The sequence below is a fragment of the Hemitrygon akajei genome, chromosome 5 (genome assembly GCF_048418815.1).
Source record: "Hemitrygon akajei chromosome 5, sHemAka1.3, whole genome shotgun sequence".
Lineage (NCBI taxonomy): Eukaryota > Metazoa > Chordata > Chondrichthyes > Myliobatiformes > Dasyatidae > Hemitrygon > Hemitrygon akajei.
The window spans coordinates 92,116,251-92,138,703 of NC_133128.1; the positions used below are offsets into that span (position 1 = coordinate 92,116,251).

The 22,453-nt window shown below is 41.8% G+C and overlaps 1 protein-coding gene across 5 annotated transcripts in view; it reads right to left on the minus strand.

Moving 5' to 3' along the window:
* The window catches only part of mtrf1 (mitochondrial translational release factor 1), a 43,158-nt gene extending 21,295 nt beyond the window's left edge, over positions 1 to 21,863 (minus strand). The window contains exons 1-6 of one of the 5 annotated variants that reach the window (XM_073046047.1): positions 21,750 to 21,863; positions 18,531 to 18,976; positions 16,128 to 16,219; positions 14,381 to 14,462; positions 10,838 to 10,888; positions 8,473 to 8,645 (exon numbers count right to left, since the gene is read on the minus strand). In XM_073046047.1, the coding sequence (XP_072902148.1) occupies positions 8,473 to 8,645; positions 10,838 to 10,888; positions 14,381 to 14,462; positions 16,128 to 16,219; positions 18,531 to 18,933 (801 nt within the window). In that variant the 5' untranslated portion in view covers positions 18,934 to 18,976; positions 21,750 to 21,863. Of the gene's footprint in view, positions 1 to 8,472; positions 8,646 to 10,837; positions 10,946 to 14,380; positions 14,463 to 16,127; positions 16,220 to 18,530; positions 18,979 to 21,669 lie in introns of those variants that run through there. The other 4 variants (XM_073046045.1, XM_073046046.1, XM_073046048.1 and 1 more) reach the window with 4 other exon arrangements.
* Positions 21,864 to 22,453: the final 590 nt, after the last annotated feature.

Consider the following 22,453-nt stretch of genomic DNA (forward strand, 5'->3'; position numbering starts at 1 on the left):
ATGATAATATCTTGAAGGATAACAGAATTTTCAGTGCTTTAAAATAATAACTGTTACTATTAAAAAAAAGCTGTATTTTATTCATTTAATTTTCAGTGTTTTAAAAGTCATTTCAATAAATAGCTAAATACCATGGGACTTCAAAGACAGATATTTTGTTGTAATGCATTTGTTCATTTTCAATTGAAATTAAAGCACATGTTTTCTACATATCCCATGATATTTTATTTTCTCTTATGAGGTGTATTACCAAAACACTCCGTCCATCTGCTCCTGGTCCGGCCCCCCTGTCAAATTTTAGAACCCTTTGTGGTCCACAAGTCAAAAAGTTTGCCCACCCCTGGTGTAGGCATTAGTGGGTCTTTTTCTGGCTGGTAAGTTATTATGACTGGTATGCCTCGGGAACCGGGGCCTCAATCTTTTACAATTAATAGAAATGACAAGGGTGACAAAGAACTTTTCTGTTGACATGAACACAAATAGAGAGTAAGATGTGACAAAGAGGTGTCAGAGGAATATAGGTATATTATTGGTGCCACTGTCTGCTATGGAGTTTGTAATTCTCCCTGTGACTGCATGGGTTTCTCTGGTACTCTGGTTTTCTCCCACATTCTAAAATGCATAGATCAGTAGGTTAATTGGTCACATGACAGTAATTGGGTAGCACAGGCTTGTTGGATCAGAAGGGTCTGACCTACATATGACTCCAGACCCAAAACAATGTGGTTGACACTTAACTGTCCTCTCAAATGGCATAACAAATCATTCAGTTGTGGTAACCTGCTATAAAGCCAAAAGAGAACAGAGCAACGTAATCAGCAGGCATGAAAATGCACATCCTGATGCCACCCTATTATTGTGGGAGATTTCAACCAGACCAGCTTGAAGAGGTCTCACAACTACCACCTGTGAAACCAGAACCAACACACTTGACTGCCATTATTCCACCATCAACAACGCTTACCATGCCATCCCACGCCTGCACTTTGGAAATACAATCACATGGCTGTACTTTTACTTCCAGCATATAGACAGAAGACTGCGGCACCAGTGGTGAGGACCAAAAGTGTATGGTCAATGGAGGAGAAGTGCTTACAAGAATGCTTTGACTTAGTGGACTAGACAATATTCAGGGATTCATCTGCGTCTGAATGAATACACCACAGTTGTCACCAGCTTTATCAAGACCTGTGTGGATGAGTGCTTGGCTTTGAGAACATACCAGACATATCCAAATTGAAAACCACGGATGAACCAGGAGATTCGTAGTCTAGGTTAGTGGCATTCAAAAATTAGTGATCCAGAACAATACAAGAAATCCAGGTATGACCTATGGAAGGCTATTTTAAGAGCAAAATACAATTCTGATTGAGTTTAGAGATGGCATTGTATGCATGTCAGCTATGGCAACATTTGCAAGTGATTACTCCCTACAAAAAGAAACCTAACATCCTGAATAGCTGTGATGCTTCGCTCCCAGATGAGCTCAATGCCTTTTATGCACACTTTAAAAATGGAGAATAAAACTACACCTCTGCAAATCCCTGCAGCATCTGGTGATTCCGTGATCTCCGTCTTGGAGGCCGATGTCAGAATGTCTTTCAAGAGGGTAAATCCCCGCAAGTCATCGGGTATACCTGATAGGGACTTGAAAACCTGTACCAACCAACTGCAGGAATGCTCACGGACATCTTCAGTCTCCCACTGGAGGCTAGATGTTCCCACCTGCTTCAAAAGGGCAACAATCATACCAATGCCTAAGAAGAGCAGGTGAACTGCCTCAATATCACCCACAGACACTCACATCTATAGTGATGAAGTGCTTTGTGAGTTTGATCATGGCTATAATCAATTCCAGCCTAAGTACCTGGACCCAGTGGAATTTGCCAATCACCACAATAGGTCTACAATGGATGCAATTTCACTGGCTCTCCACTTGGCCTTGGATCACCTGGACAATAGTCATACCTACAGTATGTCAGGCTGCTGTTTACTGATTACAGTGCAACACAATCACATCCTCAGTTCTAATCCACAAGCTCCAAAACCTAGTCCTCTGTACCTCCCTCTGCAACTGGATCCTTGACTTCCTCACCAGGAGACCACAGTCTATGCAGATTGGAAATAACATCTCCTCCACTGGTGAACCTCAAAGATGTGTGCTTAGCCCACGGGCCTACTTTGTTCCCATACATGATTGTGTGGCTAGGCACAGTTCAAACACCATCTATAAATTTGCTGATGACACAAGTATTGTTGGCAGAATTTCAGATAATGACGAGAAGGTGTACAGGAGCGAGACAGATCAGCTGGTTGAGTGGTGCTGTAACAACAACCTTGCACTTACTGTCAGTAAGACCAAGGAATTGATTGTGGACTTCAGGAAGAGGAAGTTGAGGGAACACACTCTAGTCTTCATCAACGGATCAGCAGTGGAAAGGGTCAGCAGTTTTAAGTTCTTTGGTGTCAACATCTCAGAAAATCTATCCTAGCCCAATATATTGATGGAATTACAATGAAGGCATGACAGTGGCCATATTTCATTCGGAGTTTCAGGAGACTTGGTATGTCACCAAAGACACTTGCAAGTTTCTACAGATATACTGTGGAGATCATTCTAACTGACTGCATGACCGTGTGCAATGGATGGGCTACTGAATAGTATTGGAAAGTTGTAAACACCCAACTCCATTATGGGCACAAGCCTCCCCAGAAAGGCAAAATCTCAAAAAGGCAGCGTCCATCATTAAGGACCACCTTCACCCAGGACGTGCCCTCTTCTCATCGCTACCATTATGGAGATGGCATAGAATCCTAAAGACACGCACTCAACAATTCAGGAACAGCTTCCTCCCCTCTGCATCAGATTACTGTATGGATAATGAACTCATGAAAACTACCTCACTATTTATGTATTGCAAAGTACTGGCAACACATAGCAATAAATTTTTTTACATATGCCAGTGATATTACACCTGATTCTGAACTGGATGGATCACCACGAATCAACAGAAGCACTGGAAACGACAAAGGCAAAAACTGTCCTGTAGATACTTTGAAGTACAAAGGAAATAAATGATGTAGCACCATTTCTTCGCTGACAATGGGTCAAGTCCCAAATGGCATTGTGGGTAAAACCACACCTCAAGGAATACAGGGGATTCAGGAAGGCAATTCACCACCACTTTCTCAAGGGTAATTAAACACTGGATCAGTTGGTGGAGTTCATGTCCCTTGAATAGACAAAAAATACTAGTAGGTGGAGAGAGAAAAATATCAGGACCTGAGTCACTAAAAAGACATCCTAACTAAAAAAAAAGTCAATTCTCAGCATGGCTTCAAAACACTGGACTGAGATTACCTCGATGATTGGATTGTTGTGCTTCAGTTGAATATACCTGTTAAGCACTTAAATATGGAGCAAAAGAAATGCTGGAAGACTACAGTTGGTTAGGTAGGATAGTCAAAGTTTCAGACGAAACAATCTGAGACTTCATTGATTGTCCATCTACATTCTACTAAAACTCTCATGCTCTGTCTGTCTGTTTGTGACCTCCATTTAGCCCAAACGGTGCATTACAACAGCCCTTTTTGTGGCTGTCAACTTAAAATGCGCTAACTTACAGAATGCAGGCAAAGTTCAGGGTTAATTAGTATAAAATTGCTCATTCGCCAAAATCACCAGCCCCGCTTTCACCCAACAGCCGATCCGCCATCATGGAAATCGGGACGCAACACCAAGACACATGCACAAGGCCAGCCTCAGCAGCGACACCAAGCGGAGCAAAAGGGCAGGGCAGCTCTATTTCGATTCTCTCAAAGGGTTCCCCAACGGAGCACCCCGTTGTCCAGTTTCCCTCTATAGATACTGACTGCCTGCCTCACTGAGTTCCTCCAGTATTACCTTTTGCTCCTGATTCCAACATCTGCAGTCACACCTGTCTCCAGCTATTTAAATAAGATGTTTGGGAAACAAACATTTGATACAGACTCCATCTAGTGGTAAAAGCATAGTTGTGACTGAAGATAGCTGAAAGCAAGTAACTGACACAAATACAGTATCAGAATAAACCAAATATTGTACAGGTTGTCTGTACTTCGAACCATCACCTTTGACCAAGATTCTGTTTATTTTGTCAGTACTTACAGTAGAAAAAAATTAACAGCCCAAACATTATTATTGAATACCGCATGTGGTAATCAAAAGCCATGGATGACAACAGAGGTGTGTTCGCTACTGAAGGCCCATGACACAGCCTACAGATCGGGGGACAGGAGTGCGCTTCGCTCAGCCAGGACTGCGCTTTCACTAGAGATCAGGAAAGCAAAAAGGGCCTACGCGGGCAAAATACATGGATACTTCTGTGACACAGGTGACACCAGATGGATGTGGCAGGGAATTCAAGCTCTGACAGACTACAAGATCAGGCAGAAAACTGATGACAGCAACGCCTCTCTTCCAGATAGGCTCAACAATTTCTTTGCATGCTTCAAAGCATCAAACACTACAGCAAGGGGGAGAGCCAGTCCCTTCTTACCATCTGACCAGCCGGCTCCAATCATTGATTCAGAGCACACATGGAGGACCCTTGCCAGGGTCAACCCACAAAAAGCGGGAGGTCCCGACAACATCCCTAGACATGTGCTCAAGGAATGTGCTGATGTATTAGCAGATGTCCTGACAGACATTTTCAACATCTCCCTTAGTCAAGCCATTCTCCCCAGATGCTTCAAAACCTCCACAATCATCCCTGTAGCAAAGAAATCAGTTGTAGCCTGTCTGAATGATTACTGTCCCGTCGCCCTAACCCCCATAGTGATGAAATGTTTTGAACAGCTTGTCAAGCCTCATATCACAGCCAGCCTCCCCTCATCGCTGGATCCTCTAGTTTGCTTATCGTCCCAACCGTTCTCCGGAGGACGCAATATCCATCACACTGCACACAGTTCTCTCTCACTTGGACAATAAAGACACTTATGACAGAATCCTGTACATTGATTTCAGTTCAGTGTTAAATACCATCATCCCGCAGAGGTTAGTGGAGAAACTGCCGCTGCTTGGCCTTAACACTGCCATGTGTCGCTGGATTCCGGATTTCTTGACAGAGAGACCACAGTCAGTCCGTGTTGGCAGGAACATCTCTGACTCCATCACACTGAGCACTGGATCCTCACAAGGCTGTGTGCTCAGCCTATTGCTGTTTACACTGCTAACACATGACTGTGCAGTCAGATTCAAGGGGAACCTGATCATTAAATTTGCTGATGATACCACAGTGGTGGGGCTCATCAGCAAAAATGATGAAACAATGTACAGGGAGGAGGTCAAACACCTAGAGAGCTGCTGCAGTGACAACAACTTGATGCTTAATGTCACCAAAACCAAGGAGATGATCGTTGATTTCAGATGGTCTCAGCCTGAGCACACACCCCTCAGCATCAGCGGCTCCACAGTGGAGAGAGTGGAAAACATCAAGTTCCTTGGGGTGCAGATCTTGGACAATCTCACCTGGTCCAGGAACACCACTGGGATTGTGAAACCGGCCCAGCAGAGATTGCACTTTCTGAGGAAACTTAAACAAGCATCACTCCCCACTAACATCTTAACTACATTCTACAGAGGCGTGGTTGAGAGTGTGCTGACCTTTTGCATCACAACCTGGTACTCCAGCTGCAGTGCTGCCGACAAAAAAGCCTTGTAGTGGGTGGTTAGGGGAGTACAGAAGGTTATCGGGGTCTCCCTACCTTCTGTCCAAGACCTCTTTTAGAGTCGATGCCTCCAGAAGACACGGTACATCATTAAAGACCCCTCACACCCTCTCCATAAACTGTTTGTTCTTCTACCATCAGGTAAACGTTACAGGAGCATCAAAACAAAAACTACAAGGCTACTAAACAGCTTCCTCCCACAGGCAGTAGACTGCTAAATAGCTGCTCTACCTGATTCTGCTTTGGACACTTTTAACTTGCACTGGACACTTATAACTTGATTTTAACCGACATGTGGCTGTTGTGTTTTACTATTTATTGTTGTGTTTGTTATGTTATGATTGCACTTGCCCCTGGGAAACGCTGTCTCATTCTGCCCTGCAGAGCTGATGTATGGTTGGAATGACAATAAAGCTTTTGAATCTTGAATCTGAATTGTGGACATATTCTGGTCAAAATTAATATCAGCAAAGTAATGGTAATGATGATGATGCATTAATGTCACCAAAGAATGACAAGCACACAGAGTTTGAAAGGATATTAAAATCATTGCAAATGCCCTTAACTATATTTTTCTAAAGTTCCATTGGTTCAGGCTTACAGAATTTTGCATGCATGCCAGTATTCAAGAACATGAGAGAGGGAAAGCAGGAATTTAATATTAGTTGTCAAGAAATTATAATAATCAATTATAGAGTGACTGAACACCTTGGGAATTTTCAATTGATCAGCCAATAAGAATGAATCATAACCATGAAATGTTATTTGTGAGTACTTCCTAAAGGCATTAGATAAAGTGCCCCACAAAGTCTGTCAGTAAAATTGAAGTCTGTCTAGGAAGTTACCGGTAGCTGACCAGTAGATGATAGCATAACATGCAAGTTTGCAGGATCTAACTATTGAGATTTATACACTGGGAGCATTAATTATTTACCACATTTATAAAGAACAGATGAGGGGACAGAAAACTGCATATATTGTAAGTTTGCCAATGACACAAATATTGTAAGCAATACAGGTTGAAGCACTAAATTAGAAAGAGATGTAAATAAATTATGGCAAATGGATTTCAATTGGAGCAGCATAGTAATACAGCTGGTAGATCTCCAGTGCCCCATCCTGGATCCATTATATAAATATAATTGCAAAGAAAGCACGACAGCGCCTCTAGTTCCTCAGGAGTCTGTGGAGATTCAGCATGTCATTAAAACCCTTGGCAAACATCTATAGATGCGTGGCAGGAAGTGTGCTGACTGGCTGCATTACAGCCTGGTACAGAAACACCAATGCCTTTAAGCAGAAAATCCTACAAAAAGTAGTGGATTTGGCCCAGTACATCATGGGTGAAGCCCCCTCAACCATTGAGCACATCTACATGAAATGGTGTTGTAGAAAAGCAGCAGCCATCATCAAAGATCCTCACCACCCAGGCCATGTTCTTTTCTTGCTGCTGCTGCCATCAGGTAGAAAGTACAGGTGCCTCAGGACTCACACCACAAGGCTCAAGAATATTTACTACCCCTCAACCATCAGGCTCTTGAACAAGAGGATAACTACACTCATTCTATTTCTGGTGTTCCCACAACTGATCTCACTTAGAAGACTCTTGTTCTTTATTTTGTTATTTCATGCTCTTTCATTTCATGTTGTTTAATATTTGTTTCTTATTGCAATTTATCTATATTTACATTTGTGTAGTTTGTTGTTCGTTGATCCAGTTTAGTTACTGTTCTATAGATTTGCTAAGTATGCTCACAGGAAAAAGAATCTCAGAGTTGTATGTGGCGAGTACTCTGATAATAAATTTTACTTTGAACTTTGATGCAAGTTCAATCCTGACCTTGGGTACCTTCCGTATGGAGAATCTCACTGTGACGATATGGGTTTTTCTCTATGTGCTCCAGTTGCCACCCACAACTTGAAACCGTGTTGGTTGATAGGTTAATTGTCTACTGTAATTGTCCATAATTGGGAGAATCTGTGGGGATGGGGAAAGATGATAGGACCATAGCGAGAATAAAATATTTGGGGTAGTAATAATGCGTAGCTCATGATCGACATGGAGTTGGTGGGCTGACAGGCCCATTTCCAATGATGTACTGTATCAATGACTCTGTGAACACGGAACTAATTAAGGATGCAATGAGCTGGTGAGAAACTACAAGTAGTGAATACCCAGGGAGGTGGGGATCCATTCCAATTAAAATTTCCTGGGAGTTTACAATAATCAGAATGCTAGCCTTTCCAAATACAAACTGGTACATGGGAGTACATGAACTATGCTATCACTATATCAAGCCTAGTTAGGACATGTCTGGACTATTGTGAACAGACGTGCATACTTACAGTTTGAAGCAAATGTATTAGCTTTGGAATGAGAGTGATTTAGCAGAATGATTCCTGGGTTCTAAGGGTTAAATTACAAATTATTACGAAATCTAGGATTGGGGATTTAAAGATAGCAAAGATATTTGTAGAGTAGATAGAAGGAAATTTACCTGGTTTGGAAAATCTAGAATTAGGGAACATAGTGAAAATATTAAAACAAACTTTGAAGTTAGGATACAGTGAGTAAAAGAAATTTAGCCTTTTCTTTCACAGATCACAATTATTCATTAGGAGGTTTTGATAACCAGGGGTCATTTAGAGATATGAAAGGTTAGGAATAAATATGAATGGTGGAACAAGCTTTGAGATTGTATAAAGCCTCTGCCCCCATCTCTGTATATTAAACACAGCTTACATGAATCTATAGCCTCTCACCTCATCAATCTTAGGTAGAACAATGACAGTCATGGTGCCGGTGTGAATGCGTTGCATCCGTGATGATAGGCCTATTTCAGGAATCCTCTGAACTCTGTGGGTCCCACCTTCATGTTTTAAGAAACGATACACATTTTCCCCTGAAACGCACGCTGAAGCATGGTGCAATCCTCCTAAAAAACAGTAAAACACATGCAAAAATGTGATAAGGCACACAAGAGGAATGCTACACTACTCTGCATTATTTTAAAGCTAACAGCTTGACTACTGTTGATTGGCACATGGAAAGAAAATAATATTGTTATTACATACAGTGCCTATAAAAAGTATTCACTCTCCTTGGAAGTTTTCATGTTTTATTATTTTACAACACTGAATCACAGTGGATTTGTTATTTTTGACACTGATCAACAGAAAAAGACACATTCATGTCAAAGTGAAAATAGATCTCTACAAAGTGATTTAAATGAATTACAAATATAAAACACAAAATAATTCATTAAAAAGTATTCACCCCCTTCAAGTCAGTATTTAGCAGATACACCTTTGGCAGCAATTACAGCCTTGAGTCTGTGTGGATAGGTCTCTTTCAGCTTTGCACATCTGGACACTGCAATTTTTCCCTATTCTTCTTTACAAAACTGCTCAAGCTCTCTCAGATTACATGGGGATCTTGAGTGAATAGCCCTTTTCAAGTCCAGGTACAAATTCTATTGTATTTCTGACTTGGCCACTCCAGGACATGAACTTAGCTGTTTTTAAGCCATTCCTGTGTAGTTTTGGCTTTATGCTTGGGGGTTATTGTCTTGCTGGAGAACAAATCTTCTCCCAAGTTGCAGTTCTCTTGTAGACTTCATCAGGTTTTCCTCCAGGATTTCCTTGTATTTTTCATTTCACCCTCTACCTCACTAGGGCCTGCTGCAGTGAAGCATCCCCACAGCATAATGCAACCACCTAATGGTACCCAGCAAAGTAAACTTAGCATCTCGTAGGTAAGTCTGCATCTGACAATTGAGATAGTGAGAACTCAGGGCCAACATGTTCCCATTAGGAAAAAGCTCATTGACATCAAGAGCAAGGAACTCTGGATGACAAGGATGTTAGGGCTGGATAAAGAGGAAAAGGAAATCATGGATGGGGTGTTGCTTCCTACAGGAGGAAGAAGCTGTCGGTCCATTATAGGATCAGGGGTGGAGTGTGTCAGTTGTTTAAATTCCTTGGTATTAACATATTAGAGGGTCTGTCCTGGAAGGTTCTTGACAGTTTGCGTAGATTTGGCACGTCACCAAAAACAATGACAAACTCCTGTAAATGCACAGTGGAGAACATCCTAACTGGTTACAGCACAGCTTAGAATGGAAACACCAAAACCCAGGAACTGAAAAGACTACAGAAAATGGTGGATACAACAGAATCTATCATAGGCAAAGTCCTCTTCCCACTGAGTACATTAACATGGACCACTACCACAAAAAAGGAGCATCAATCATCAAAGACTCCCACCATCCAGACCACACTACTACCATCAGGCAAGAGGTACAAAAGCCTTTTCTCCCACCACATCATCAGGTTCAAGAGTAATTATTACACTATAACCATCAGGCCCTTGAACCGGAGAGGATAACTTCATTGACCACAACTCTGAAACTGATTTTACAGCCTGCAAACTCACTTTCAAGGGCTCCTTTACGACTTGCCTCAGTACTAACTTGCACAGCTTGTCTTCCTTTGTACACTGGTTTTCTGTCTTTGTTCATACATGACTTTCGTACATTCTATTGTAGTTCTGTGTTTTTTTCTATAAAAGCTTACAAGATTGTACATAGTAATTGTATATAGCAACTTCACGTACTTTGAACTTTACCTATCTTTACAGACTGCAGTCTCTTGACCAGGACATTAAGGATCTATTTCAGGTGGGGAAGGGGGGTGCAGAGATCTCAGACAAGAATTTTGGAGGTGAGCAAACAGTGGCAGACGGAATTTAATCCTGATATGTGCAAGGTGATGCACGCCATTGAGAAACAAAATGTCGTGAAAAGTGTCAGTTATTAGAGTACCAGAGCAGTCTAGAGCCTGTTTGTCTGGCAGTTGACAGGTTGTCTGTGAGTTGCTGTCTAACAAGAGCAACCTTTACAGATTTCTTGGAAGCAACAGCATTTATTCTCTGGTGGTAATGTTTCCATGCACAGTGGTGTTTAGGGGCAGGTTTATGGAGGTTACAGTGGTGACCAGTCCAGCTGTCATCTTTAGATGTTTGAAATCCAGAGTAACCCACACAAAATGCCACTGTCATCATCAAAAAAGAACCACTGTTATCTACCCTCACCCACTAATAAGATTAAATCACATGACGTAATCTTACCATAGTCAGCAGGCGTGTAGTTCAGTACTTCAAAATTCCAGTTCCTGTAATCTGCATAATTTTTGTACATATCAAATATTTCCCTTGTAAACTGCTGGCAAATATCACCTTGAAAGAACAACAAAATCCAATGAAACAAAGTCTGAGAGCAACCGAAAACTCTCCCTTTCTGATTTCCTTATCTTTCTGATCTCACGAAAATACAAAGCTGTCAAACATTTTACACGAGGTGTGATAAGAACAAGCAGTTTACCACTGTAGTAGAGGTCATTATTGCTAAGCCTACTCAGCTCACGTGAGACTGGGCAGAAAACAGATGTAAGAAAATGGATGACCTCCACTAACTAACCTCAGGGTTAGCGACAGGTTACTCTGCAGTGGAGATGCTACTCTGTGTTAAAGATATACTCTAAGAATCAATAAGAAATGACAAGAGCAAGAACCAAATTACAAGCTTACTGATCTGTAGAATTCAACATTAACTCAATGGTAATCAAAGGCACAGCTCAAAGGTCAAACAGCACCCAACAGCATTTACAGGTGATTCTGCTCCAGAAAATAATTTAAACCTTCAGTGGAGCAAACAGCAGGGTAAGTTTAAGACTTTGAGAGAAAGAATTAAGAAATACGAGTATACATTCTATGGGAAGATACAAAGGTTGGGCATGAATTTAGAGGTCTATAGATTCACTGATTTTATAAATGTAGATGAATAGAAGGCAGGAATAGGATGTGGCCAAGAGGGCAACTTGCAAATGCTGGTAATCCCATACTTCGTGGCACAATTTTATGCTGGCATGGACATGATGAATTAAATAGCTCCTTACATTTTTGTGATGACTAAATGACTTTATAACACTAATAAAGCTTCAGGATCACATATACTTTTTTAAGAGCAAATACAATTTTCATAAAGCCATTATGATTTGAAAGTTCATCCTCTAATTATTTCAGCAACACAACTACTACACAATTGTAACTTCTACACAAATATGTTGTGGAGTCATAGAACCATAGAAAAAGGTCCTTTGGTACACCATATCAAACAGTGACCATTGAGTACTGATACACATTAATCCCATTTTACCAACGCTGAGTCTATAGCTTTCTATATCTTGGTGACTAAATTGTCCTTCTGGATACTTTTTTAAATGTTGTGAGAGCACCCATCTCCATCAACTGCTCAGGTAGTATGTTCCAGATTGCAATCACTCTCAGGGTGAAAAGAAATTCCCTCAGATCACCTATTATTCCTCACCTTAAACTATACCCTCTAGTTGTAGGCATTTTTATTATGGTGGAATGTTTCTCACTATCCACCCCAACTATGCCTCTCATTATTTTGTGTACTTCTATAAGGACCCCCTCAGTCTCCATTGCTCCAAGGGAAACAAACCCAACACTATAACCAAACCAAATGTTCCATCCCAGGCAACATCCTGGAGAATCTCCTCTGCACTCTTTTCTGGTGCAATTGCATCCTTTATTAGTGTGGTGACTAGAACTGCACACAGTATGCCAGCTGTAGCTTAGCTAAAGTTTCATGAAGTTATAGTATGACCTCATTCCATCCACTCTATTCAATGCACTTCATAATAAGGCTCAGTATCAAGTATGCCTTCATTTCCTTTGTTATCGATGCTGCTTTCTTTAGGGATCCATGGTCCTTTTTAACTCAATAACCGAGGGTATTACTATTCTTGGTATTTGCCCTACCCATATTAGACCCCTTGCAAGATACATCACCTTGCACATTGTAGGATTAAATTCTATCCAGTTGATCAGCCCATCAATATTGTCCTGTAACCCACTACTATCTTCCCCTCAATCACAAAACCATTAATTTTTATGTCATCTGCAAACATATTAATCATATCCAAATCATTAATCTTAGCATAGTCATGATGGCAGGCTGTCTGTTTACCAGGTCATCCAGTTTTTATAGCTATTTGTAGTGTTATGTTCCCAGTAACCGGGTGACTTACCAGCAAAGATAGAGAGGTCCGCTGATGTCTGATGGTACTATTTTCAAACGTTTTTATTTATAAAGGGGCACAAACGTATGGTTAATACAAAACATTCAGATCATATACATCGTCAAAACCCAATCTAAAGCACAGGTATAGTAATAATCAATCAGAAATAAGCTCTGTCGTTGTCTAGGGGATAATACTGAGTCCAATGGAATATAAGAGTCACTCAAAATCTGCAGGCTTTTCCGTTTGGGAACCGCTGGCATTTCACGTGTTGGAGAGAGAGAGTGGTGAGAAAGAAGGAACACTTGCCCGTCGTCTTTGCGAAGCAAATCCCTGTTGCTAATTAAAATGGTTTTCCTTTGGTTCCAGCCACAGACTCCCGATCCGGAATCTAACGCACGTGGCTTCCTTCAAAATGGCTTCCCGCTCCGACGGGAAGCGCTTCGTGTCTTCTTCGTGTGTCTCCTTGGTGCGTCTGAGGCCCCGCCTCGGCAGCCCACCTTTTATCTGGACTGGCAGGGTTGTAGATGTCAATCAGGGTGGGGGTGAGGCAATCTTTCCCCCATCACCCAGCCCACGTTGCCCTGAGGGTTTGCACGTAGTCCAGTCCCTTATTCCACAAAGGTGTCTCCCAAGACAATGGCTATGTCCAAGGCTTTTGTCTGGCTGAGAGGCCAGCCCACATTCCAAACCGTAAGGCTTCTCTCTCTCTCTCTCTCTTGCGATTCTCACAAAGGAGGGGGCTGGGGTCATAACAGTAGCAATGCTGCACTGGGTGGTAGAGCACATATTAGACATACAAGACTGATATAGCAGGGACTAGATATTCATAGAAACAACCGTGACAAGGATATACAAGTTGGACGGAACAATAGGCACTGAATAAAAACCAGATCAGAACAGCTCTGGAGAAATTATATGTTTCCAAGCAGAAAGCAGAGGAGTAACAACACAGAGACAGCTTGATGACGCAGCAGACTGGGATTCGAAGATGAAATGGTACGGCAGAGAGCAGGATGTAGACAGGTGGGTAGTTTTACACATGCTGGATATCCTATAATACGATGTCATGTGAGATTCCATTTAGACGGAACACTGATCATTGAGTGTTTGCAGCCTTTTTATTGTCGTCCTGGTCCACCCTATCCTTAACACACACAATGTTCCAGTGGCCAGTGACATCAGATAGTAGGATGTCTTGCACAAATTTCTCTTGGTATCACCAGCTGTATCCTAACTGTCTCCCATGTTAACACAACTCAGCCTCAACTATACCACAATATTCAGCTCCTGATAAGATAAAACCCAGCAGTTCAAGCAAAAAAAAATGGTGATTCTGGAGACACAGGAGACTGCAGATGCTGGAATCTGGAGCAAATAGCAGTCATCTGTAGGAACCTAGCCGCCTTGAGCAGCATCTGTGAGGGAAAAGGAGCTGTCACAATGCAGGGTTATGACCCAAAGCTGACAATTCTTTTCCTCCCCCAGATGTCGCTTGACCCACTAAGTTCCTCCAGCAGGTTGTTTATTGCTCTATATAGTGATTCTGACTTGGCTAACTTCTCACCTCCTGTTGTTCTTCCAGACGTCACCTCAAGAATCACATTATTTTTGTCGTGTTCATCCCTCTGTACCAGAGTCTGAAGGAGCTGAAGTTTGGAAAGAACAGAATTAAAAGTAAAGCTTGAAAATATTTCATGCAGTTTGTTTACAAATGATATAATCCTTGGCTATCATAGTCTTGTTCCATTTCTACCACATTTCTTTGCTGGCCTTCAACCAAAAGATTGCACAGCAATTAGATACCAACAGATATAAGAAAAAGGAAAGATGTCCAAACATATGGCTTAAGACGGTGCTACTGAAGATGAGCAACAACTTACTGGCGGTTCCCAAAGCAAGAAATACAATTAAATACTTTATTAGTAACACAAGGCAGAGGCAGCGAGCATGAGCCTCCTGGCGAGGTGGATGCGAGGGACGAGAGTCGATGATCAACTCCATTTCACTGAGTAAAGCTTCCATTGTTAAAGTGACAAGGGAGATTAAAACATTGAGGTGAATGAAGAAGGTGAGCGCCGCTGCCTGCCTTTTGATCATTGGTGGGGTTGCCTAGCTGCCAGAGAGGGGAGCCTGTGTGGCCTGCCACTGCGCCCGGAGATAGTTACTGAGATTTTCTGCGTTTTGGACATGGGTATGGACTATGAACTTCTTTTTCACTCATAGTTTTTTATATACTGCATTTTTCGCCTGATCTTTCTTGTTTTCTTTTGTGTAGGGGAGAGGGATTGGTGGGGGTGGTCGATGTGCCTGTTCAGTTTTTTTTGTGCAGGTGAGGGGGGATTTGGGGGTTGATGATCATGTCGTTCTTTTCTTTCTTGGTTTCATGTCTATCTGGAGAAGAAAAATTTCAGAGTTATGTGTACTTTGAAAATAAATGAATCTTTGAACTTTTTCTGTAAGAAGTTATGGTAAACGATCACTGTAAACAATGAAGAGGAAAATGAAGGCGAGGCTGACTTGAGGGTCAAGGCGTGCAGGTGTGATGCAAACTTGGAGTGAAATTGAGGCACATTCGAGAAGAAATGGTCAGAGTGGGGTCGGAGTCAGGGCATATGAAGCGGAGTAAAGTCAGAGCGGAAGAGTTTCGGAGCCCATCCATCTAAACTGAGAGCCAGGTCTGATAAACCTACATGGAAAGCTTGGGTAGAGGTTGAAATGTGGCAGCAGAGTCTAGAGTAAGAATTGACCCAGTGTCTGGACAATTTAAACATGGACAGGTGGATTGAAAAGGCAGGATGTTGGGACTGGAGGTGAGGGTCAGGCCGGTTCTGCTCGCTGCTCTACGACGTTTGCTCTACTCTTCGCTGCACAAAGGCTGAGGCTGTGGGCATGCTCTGGGCTTTGTGTCTACAGACCCACTTTCATTCTGAACGCTGTTGCTTGTTTTTATTGTTTGAATGATGTGTGCTTTTTCTCTCCCTCTCTCTGCGCATTGGGTGTTTGTTGGTCTTTTTTTAAAATGGGTTCTTTTGGGTTTCTTGTTTTGTGACTGCTTGTAAGGAAACAAATTCAAGGTTGTACAATGTATACATACTTTGATAATAAATGTACTTTGTACTTTGACTGTTTGAATCTTACCAAAACAATTATCTGTCATCCATAGAAGTGAGCTGACCCTTTTTAACTTCTGCCACAGTCGTTTAGACTCTCCTACCCAAGACATTTACAGAATGTAAGTGGAAAAATATAAATATTAATATACTATGAGTTGATTGTACTATTTACTAAGAATTTCCAAGCCAGGCATTTACCTTTTCTTGCAACACTTCAATGCTTTTGATGAGTTGCTGACGTTCTTCAAGGAGCAATGGTATCAGCTCTTGGTCAGTACTGGCTTTCATACCTGAAAAAATAATGATTATAAAATTAAAACAAATAAATGTTGACAAATAATTCTGAAATTAGATTTCATTGTGGTCCAAATCAAACACTGGATTTTACCTTCATTAAGTTCCTCATGACTGGGGCATCAGCAGAAAAATGTACAGTAACTTAAGCATCAAGTGGTCAGTATCGAACTCTGCTGAGCAATAATTTAATTCCTCTCACTTTACCTTTATTTTCTGTTTATTCCTTATTGTACAACATATTTTATTAAAAACCTTAACAGCTTTTCTTCTTTTTGTGCAGGAATTTTACAACACAGAAGTATTTAATTTTTATGTGCTAGTGAAATTTTCTCCCATCTTCATCTCACAATTGGCATATTCTTAGACACAACCATGCTACTCAGCTTAACCACTTACATAGGAGGGAACACAAGGTGGGAGACTAGCATTGAGAGAAATAATAAATCAGCCATGATGGAATGACAGAACAGACTTAATGGATTGACAGGCCTAATTCTGGTCCTATGTCTTATGGTCCTATCTGCAGTCTTGTTGCACAGATCAGAGGTTTCTTCTAAATATTAAACATATTAAATATTGCCTCTCATATTGGACTCTCCCACACAGAAAACATTTTCTCTGTCCATCCTGTCAAATCCCTAATGCTGGGAATGATTCAGCAATGAAATGCATTTGCACAGTCTTTAATTCAATCAAATCTTCATGGTGTAGATATTGATCCAGAACATTTTCAAATGATAATAGGCGAATGGGTACAATAGTACTGAGGAAGCAGGGAGTCTGTAGAATGACTTGGAGTGGTAGATGAAATACAGCATAAGGAAGTGTATGGAAATGCACTTTAGTAGAAGGAGTAAGTGTAGATTATTTTCTAAATGGAGAGAGAATTCAGAAATCAGAGGTGCAAAGGAACTTGGGAGTCCTGCTGAAGGGTCTTGGCCCAAAACATCAACTGTACTCTTTTCCATTGACGCTGCCTGACCTGCTGAGCTCCTCCAGCACTTGGTGTGTGTTGCTTGGATTTCCTGCATCTGCAGATTTTCTCTAGTTTGTGAGTTCTATTGCAGGATTCCATAAAGATTACATTGCAGGTTGAGTTGGTAAAAAAGAAGGCAATTGCAATTTACAAGTTTTAGAACAGTATATCACAGTATGAGCCTTTTGGCCTACAATGCTGGTTAGCATTCATTTCGAAAGAATATAAAATCCAGGATGTAATGCTGGGAATTTATAAGACATTGGTCAGACCACATTTGGGCTATTGTGAGCAATTTTGGGCCCTGTATCCAAGGAAGAATGCACTGCCATTGGAGAAGGTCCAGAGGAGGTTTACAAGAATCAGATGAAAGGGTTAATGCATGAGGAGTGGCCTGTACTCACTGGAATTTGGAAGGATGAGGGGGTATCTCATTGAAACCTATGGAAGATTGGAACCTGGGGACAAACTGAAAGATTGGCCAGGACAGAGGACTCTGTTGAGCTATTGTAGGTGGCCTATACCCCAGTAGAGGTGATGGGTTTAAGTAAGTAAGTGGATAGAGTAGATGTGAAGAAGATGTTTCCAGTAGTGGGAGAGTCTAGGATCTGAGGACATAGCTTCAGAATAAAAGGATATCTTCCCTGTAGAGCAGAGATAAGGAGGAATTTCTTCAGCCAAAGGGTAGTGAATCTCTGGAATTCATTGCCGAGATGGCTGTGGAGGCCAAGTCATTCAGCATATTTACAGTGGAGGTTGGAAACTTCTTGATTTGTAAGCGTGTCAAAGGTTACAGGGAGAAAGCAGGAAAATGGGGTTGCGAGGAATAAGTCGGCCATGATCAAACGGTGGAACAAACTTGATGGCCTGAATAGCCTAATTCTGCTTCTAATTCTTATGGCCATAATAACTCAAATTTATAAGCTCTACAAATATATTTATGTATTATACTACACTATATATTTCAAATAAAAGCTTTGCAGGAAGTTATAGATTGTCAGATTAGTAGACCAGTAAAGAGGCAAATGGAATTTAATCCAGAGAAGCAATACACAAGCAAATACACAATACCTGGGAGGTAAAGATAGATCTGGAGGAATAAGGTCCATATCCATAGGTCCTTAAAGGCAGCAGGACAGATCAATTGTATGATTAATAGACATAGGGCATAATGTAATTTATTAGCTGACCAGGAATATTATGCTAGAATAGTAGTTAGACCACAAATTGCTTTAGAACAGGACACGATTTTGTATAGTAAATGACATGGTAAATTGAAATGGCAGAAGATGTACTAAAGCATGCAGTTACTCTCGTACTCTACTTACTCTCATACATTAATTCCAACTCCAGTAAATCTTTTTCTGATGAATTAATCCCTTCCAAGAGAGGTACAAGTGGAGTGAGCTCAACATGATGAGCACTTAAAAATTTTCTTTCTTCATTTTGTGGCTGTATGCAATTTGCTCCATCGTTAATTTCTTTGTATTCTTCTTTCAGGGCCCCGATGTATTTCCTTACAACTTCTAGTTGTAGCAATTCACTAAAATGTTGACAGTACCTTGCTGACTGTTGCCCGTATATAACATTTCGTCCATTTTTATAAGATAACCAAAGCCTAGATGTGGTCATAACTGACCTCAGCTTCTCAAATTCTCTGTAGGCCCTTCTGAAATGATTCTGCTTCCAGATTAAGTTGGTGATGACCCAAATGCCTGAGTGTTTGATCATTTGAGCAGCCTTTCAAATTCATAATAGATGTGAATGTGATTATCTGTAAGAATTACAAGAGTCAACACATTAAGTCAACACACTAAATACAAATGATATTTATTGAAAATACAAATTATTTCCCACTTTAAAAAGGTGCAGAGGAATGGTTTAAGAATGAGGAACTTGCAAATCTGCTCATCTTGCACAAAGAATGGTTATGGGAGAATTAATTGGATTGTTCAACGTGAGGATGGGACTTGAAAGTAGATAGGAAGAAACACAAAGCACTGGAGGAACTCAGCGGGTCAGGCAGCATCAATGGTGGGAAATGGACAGCCGATGATGTCCACATGACAGGTCTTAACCTAAAACATTGACAGTCCATTTCCCTCCATAGTGGCTGCTGAATTCCTCCAGTGCTTTGTGTGTTGCATCTAGACTTTCGTGTCTCTGGATAAGGAGAAGCACTGTTTCCTTTGACAGGAGCGGTGGCAGATTTATATGACATGGGAATGAAAAAAAATTCCTTTTGAAGAAATGAACTGTTATAATTTGCAATAAATTCTCAAAAAATGAAGTGGAAGTTGATTCAAAGTAATTTATAAATCAGTGCCTCAATTCTGTTCATATCTAAAAATCTATTAATTTCTCCCTGAATATACTCAGTCCCTGAGCCTAACTGGTGCATTTCAACAATTCACTACCCTATGTATGACATAGTTTCTTCTCACGCTATCCTCAATGACGAGCACATTATTTTGAAATAGTGACTTTAAATCTAGACATTCTAGTCAGAAGAATCATTTAAAACACAAGAAAGCACTCGCAGTAGACCACCAGATCCCTCAAACCTGGCCCAATCAGATAAAAATGATCATGACTGATCTATGATGGCCTCAAATCTTCTTCTGTACCAGTTCCCCATGACCTTCAATTCCTCAATCTTTCAAAGATTTATTTATCTCCAGCTTAAATACATCTCTAGCACCCTCAGGGTAGAAATTCACTTGTCTCCGAAAGATGAAATCTCTACTCATGTCAGTTTCTCAGTAATATAAGGTGACTACCACCAGGTGGCTATGACATCCACTATCATGAAGTGCTTCAAGAAGCTGGTCATGGCATGCATTAACTCCAGCGTCCCAGACCACTGCAACTTGCCTCCTACAAAAACAGGTCTTTGGCAAATACCATCGCTCTGGTCCTAGACTCATGCCTGGACCATCTAGACAGTAAAAACACCAATGTTAGACGATTGTTTATTAATTTCAAAACAATTATTTATCTAGAGATATAGGACAGTGATTGGTCATTCCAGCCCAATGACACCCATGTGACAAATCAACTTACTAACCTGCCCATCTTTGAAATACTGGATAAAAACACAACACCCAGAGGAAACCCATGCCTTCATGGGGAGACTGTACAGTACAAACCCCGGTTACTGATACACCAATTGCAACACTACCGTGTCACCCACTATAATTCCAAGCAAACTCATCATTAAACTCCAGGACCTGGGACAAGTCAAGCATCCCTCTGCAACCAGATCCTTTCCTTTCTGACCAACAGACTACAATCAAGTAAGGACAGGCAGCAACACCCCTGCCATCTCCATTGACACCTTTGCAGGTTCCATCAGTAGTGGGCCATATCTCAATAACAATGAGTCAGAGTACAAGGAGATAGAAAGCTTAGTAACATGGTGTCACGACTCAATGTCAGCAAAATAAGAGAGCTGGTCATTGACTTCAGGAAGGGGTCCAGTGTATATGCTCCTGTTTACATCAATGGTGCTGAGGTTGAGAGTATTGGCAGCTTCAAGTTTCTAGGAGTGAACTTCACTGATGCTCTTCCCTGGTCCGCTCATGTTGATGCCACAGCCAAGAAAACTCATTGATGCATCTTGTTCCTTAGGAGGCCAAAGAGGTTTAGCATGTCTCTGTCAACTCTTACCAATTTTTATTGATGCATCATAGAAAGTGTTATTTGGATGCATCATACTACTTTGCCTAAAGACACAGTTCAGTGCATCACAGAAACCAGCTTCCCTTGCTTGGACTTTGTTTATACTTCTTGTTGCCTCAGTGAAATAGCTATCATAAGTAAATATACCTCCCACCCTAGACATTCTTTCTTCTCACCTCTCCCATAAAGAAGAATATACAAAAGTCCAAAAGAACACACATCCATGCTCAAGGACAGTTTCTACCTATTATGAGACTACTGAATAGTTCCCAATACTCCAAACTTCACTTCAAAATCTACATCACTATGACCTTGCCTACCTGCATTTTCTCTATAGCAATTACACTCTATTTTGCCTTCTGTTATTGCTTTACCTTGTACTGCCTCAAGCATTGTGTAATAATTCATACCGTAGGAACAGTATGCTTTTCACTTGCTTTGCCTACTGAGGTACCTCAGTTCCGTTCCGAATCCAGTTTGTATCCTTGTTTGTGACTCTCTCACTGGTGAAAACAACCAAACTCCCTTAGGTTTGAACAAGGTTGCCCCTCATTCATTTAAACCCAAGGAATTTTGACCAAAACTAGCCCCTCTTGATAGGACAGCCTCTCTTATATAGAGCAATACGGCACGGATGTAAGGCCTTTCGGCCCAACCAGTCCATGCCAATCACTGTAACCATCCCCATCGCCTGCGTTCTCTCAGCTAGTAGACTCAGGCAACAGCTGTGTGGAGTGAATGAGCTTCTGTCGTGCGATAGAACATGCACGAAAGACGAATTGCTACCGGTTTAACTGTGCAGACGCCACTGACATCCACCATTTCCCTCCCTGAGCTTGAAGATCTGGGCCTGCCAGTCAACTCACCTCCGCGGCCTGTTGCAATGCGCATGTGCGGCAGCAGTAGCCTGCCGCGCGGCGCCCTCTGGGAGAGACGCTGAATGCCGGAGGGTCTCGGCAGCGTTTACAGTACACGGTCGACATTTCGGGCCTCAAAGGAGGGGGATGAAGCCAGATTAAGAAGTTGGGGGGAGGGCTATGTCCTGGTGACCAGGAACCCAGAACGAAACTCATCAGCCGGTGCCGTTCGACTTTCGCCTCACAAACAGAAGCGAGCGAGGACTTTGCGGTGGCTGCTGGTCGCCCAGCAACGGCGGCGGGCGGACTCACCTGGGGATGCTGCGCAGGCGCAGTGCCGCCACCCTACAGCCCTGGAGGAGTTGGGCGGAGGGCCGGTCTATGCTCCCCTGCTGCCGCCGGTACATCATCTGCCGAGAGAGCGGGAGCTGAAGAGAACAAGTAAGCCTGCTACGCTTAAGACAGCCTTGTAAGTCTTTGGATCTTTGTCCCTGTCACGACTTTGAGGGCCAAGGCTAAGATTTGAGGTAGAGCAGTACATAAGATGTTGGAGGAACTCAGCAGGTCAGGTAACATCCATAGAGGGAGGTAGATGGTCAGCCCTTCACTCTACAGATGCTGCCGACCTGCTGAATTCCTCCAGCATTTCGTGTATTGCTCCAGGTTTCGGTGTCTGTATCAGACAGCCCCTTTCAGACGAGAATAGGGAGAGG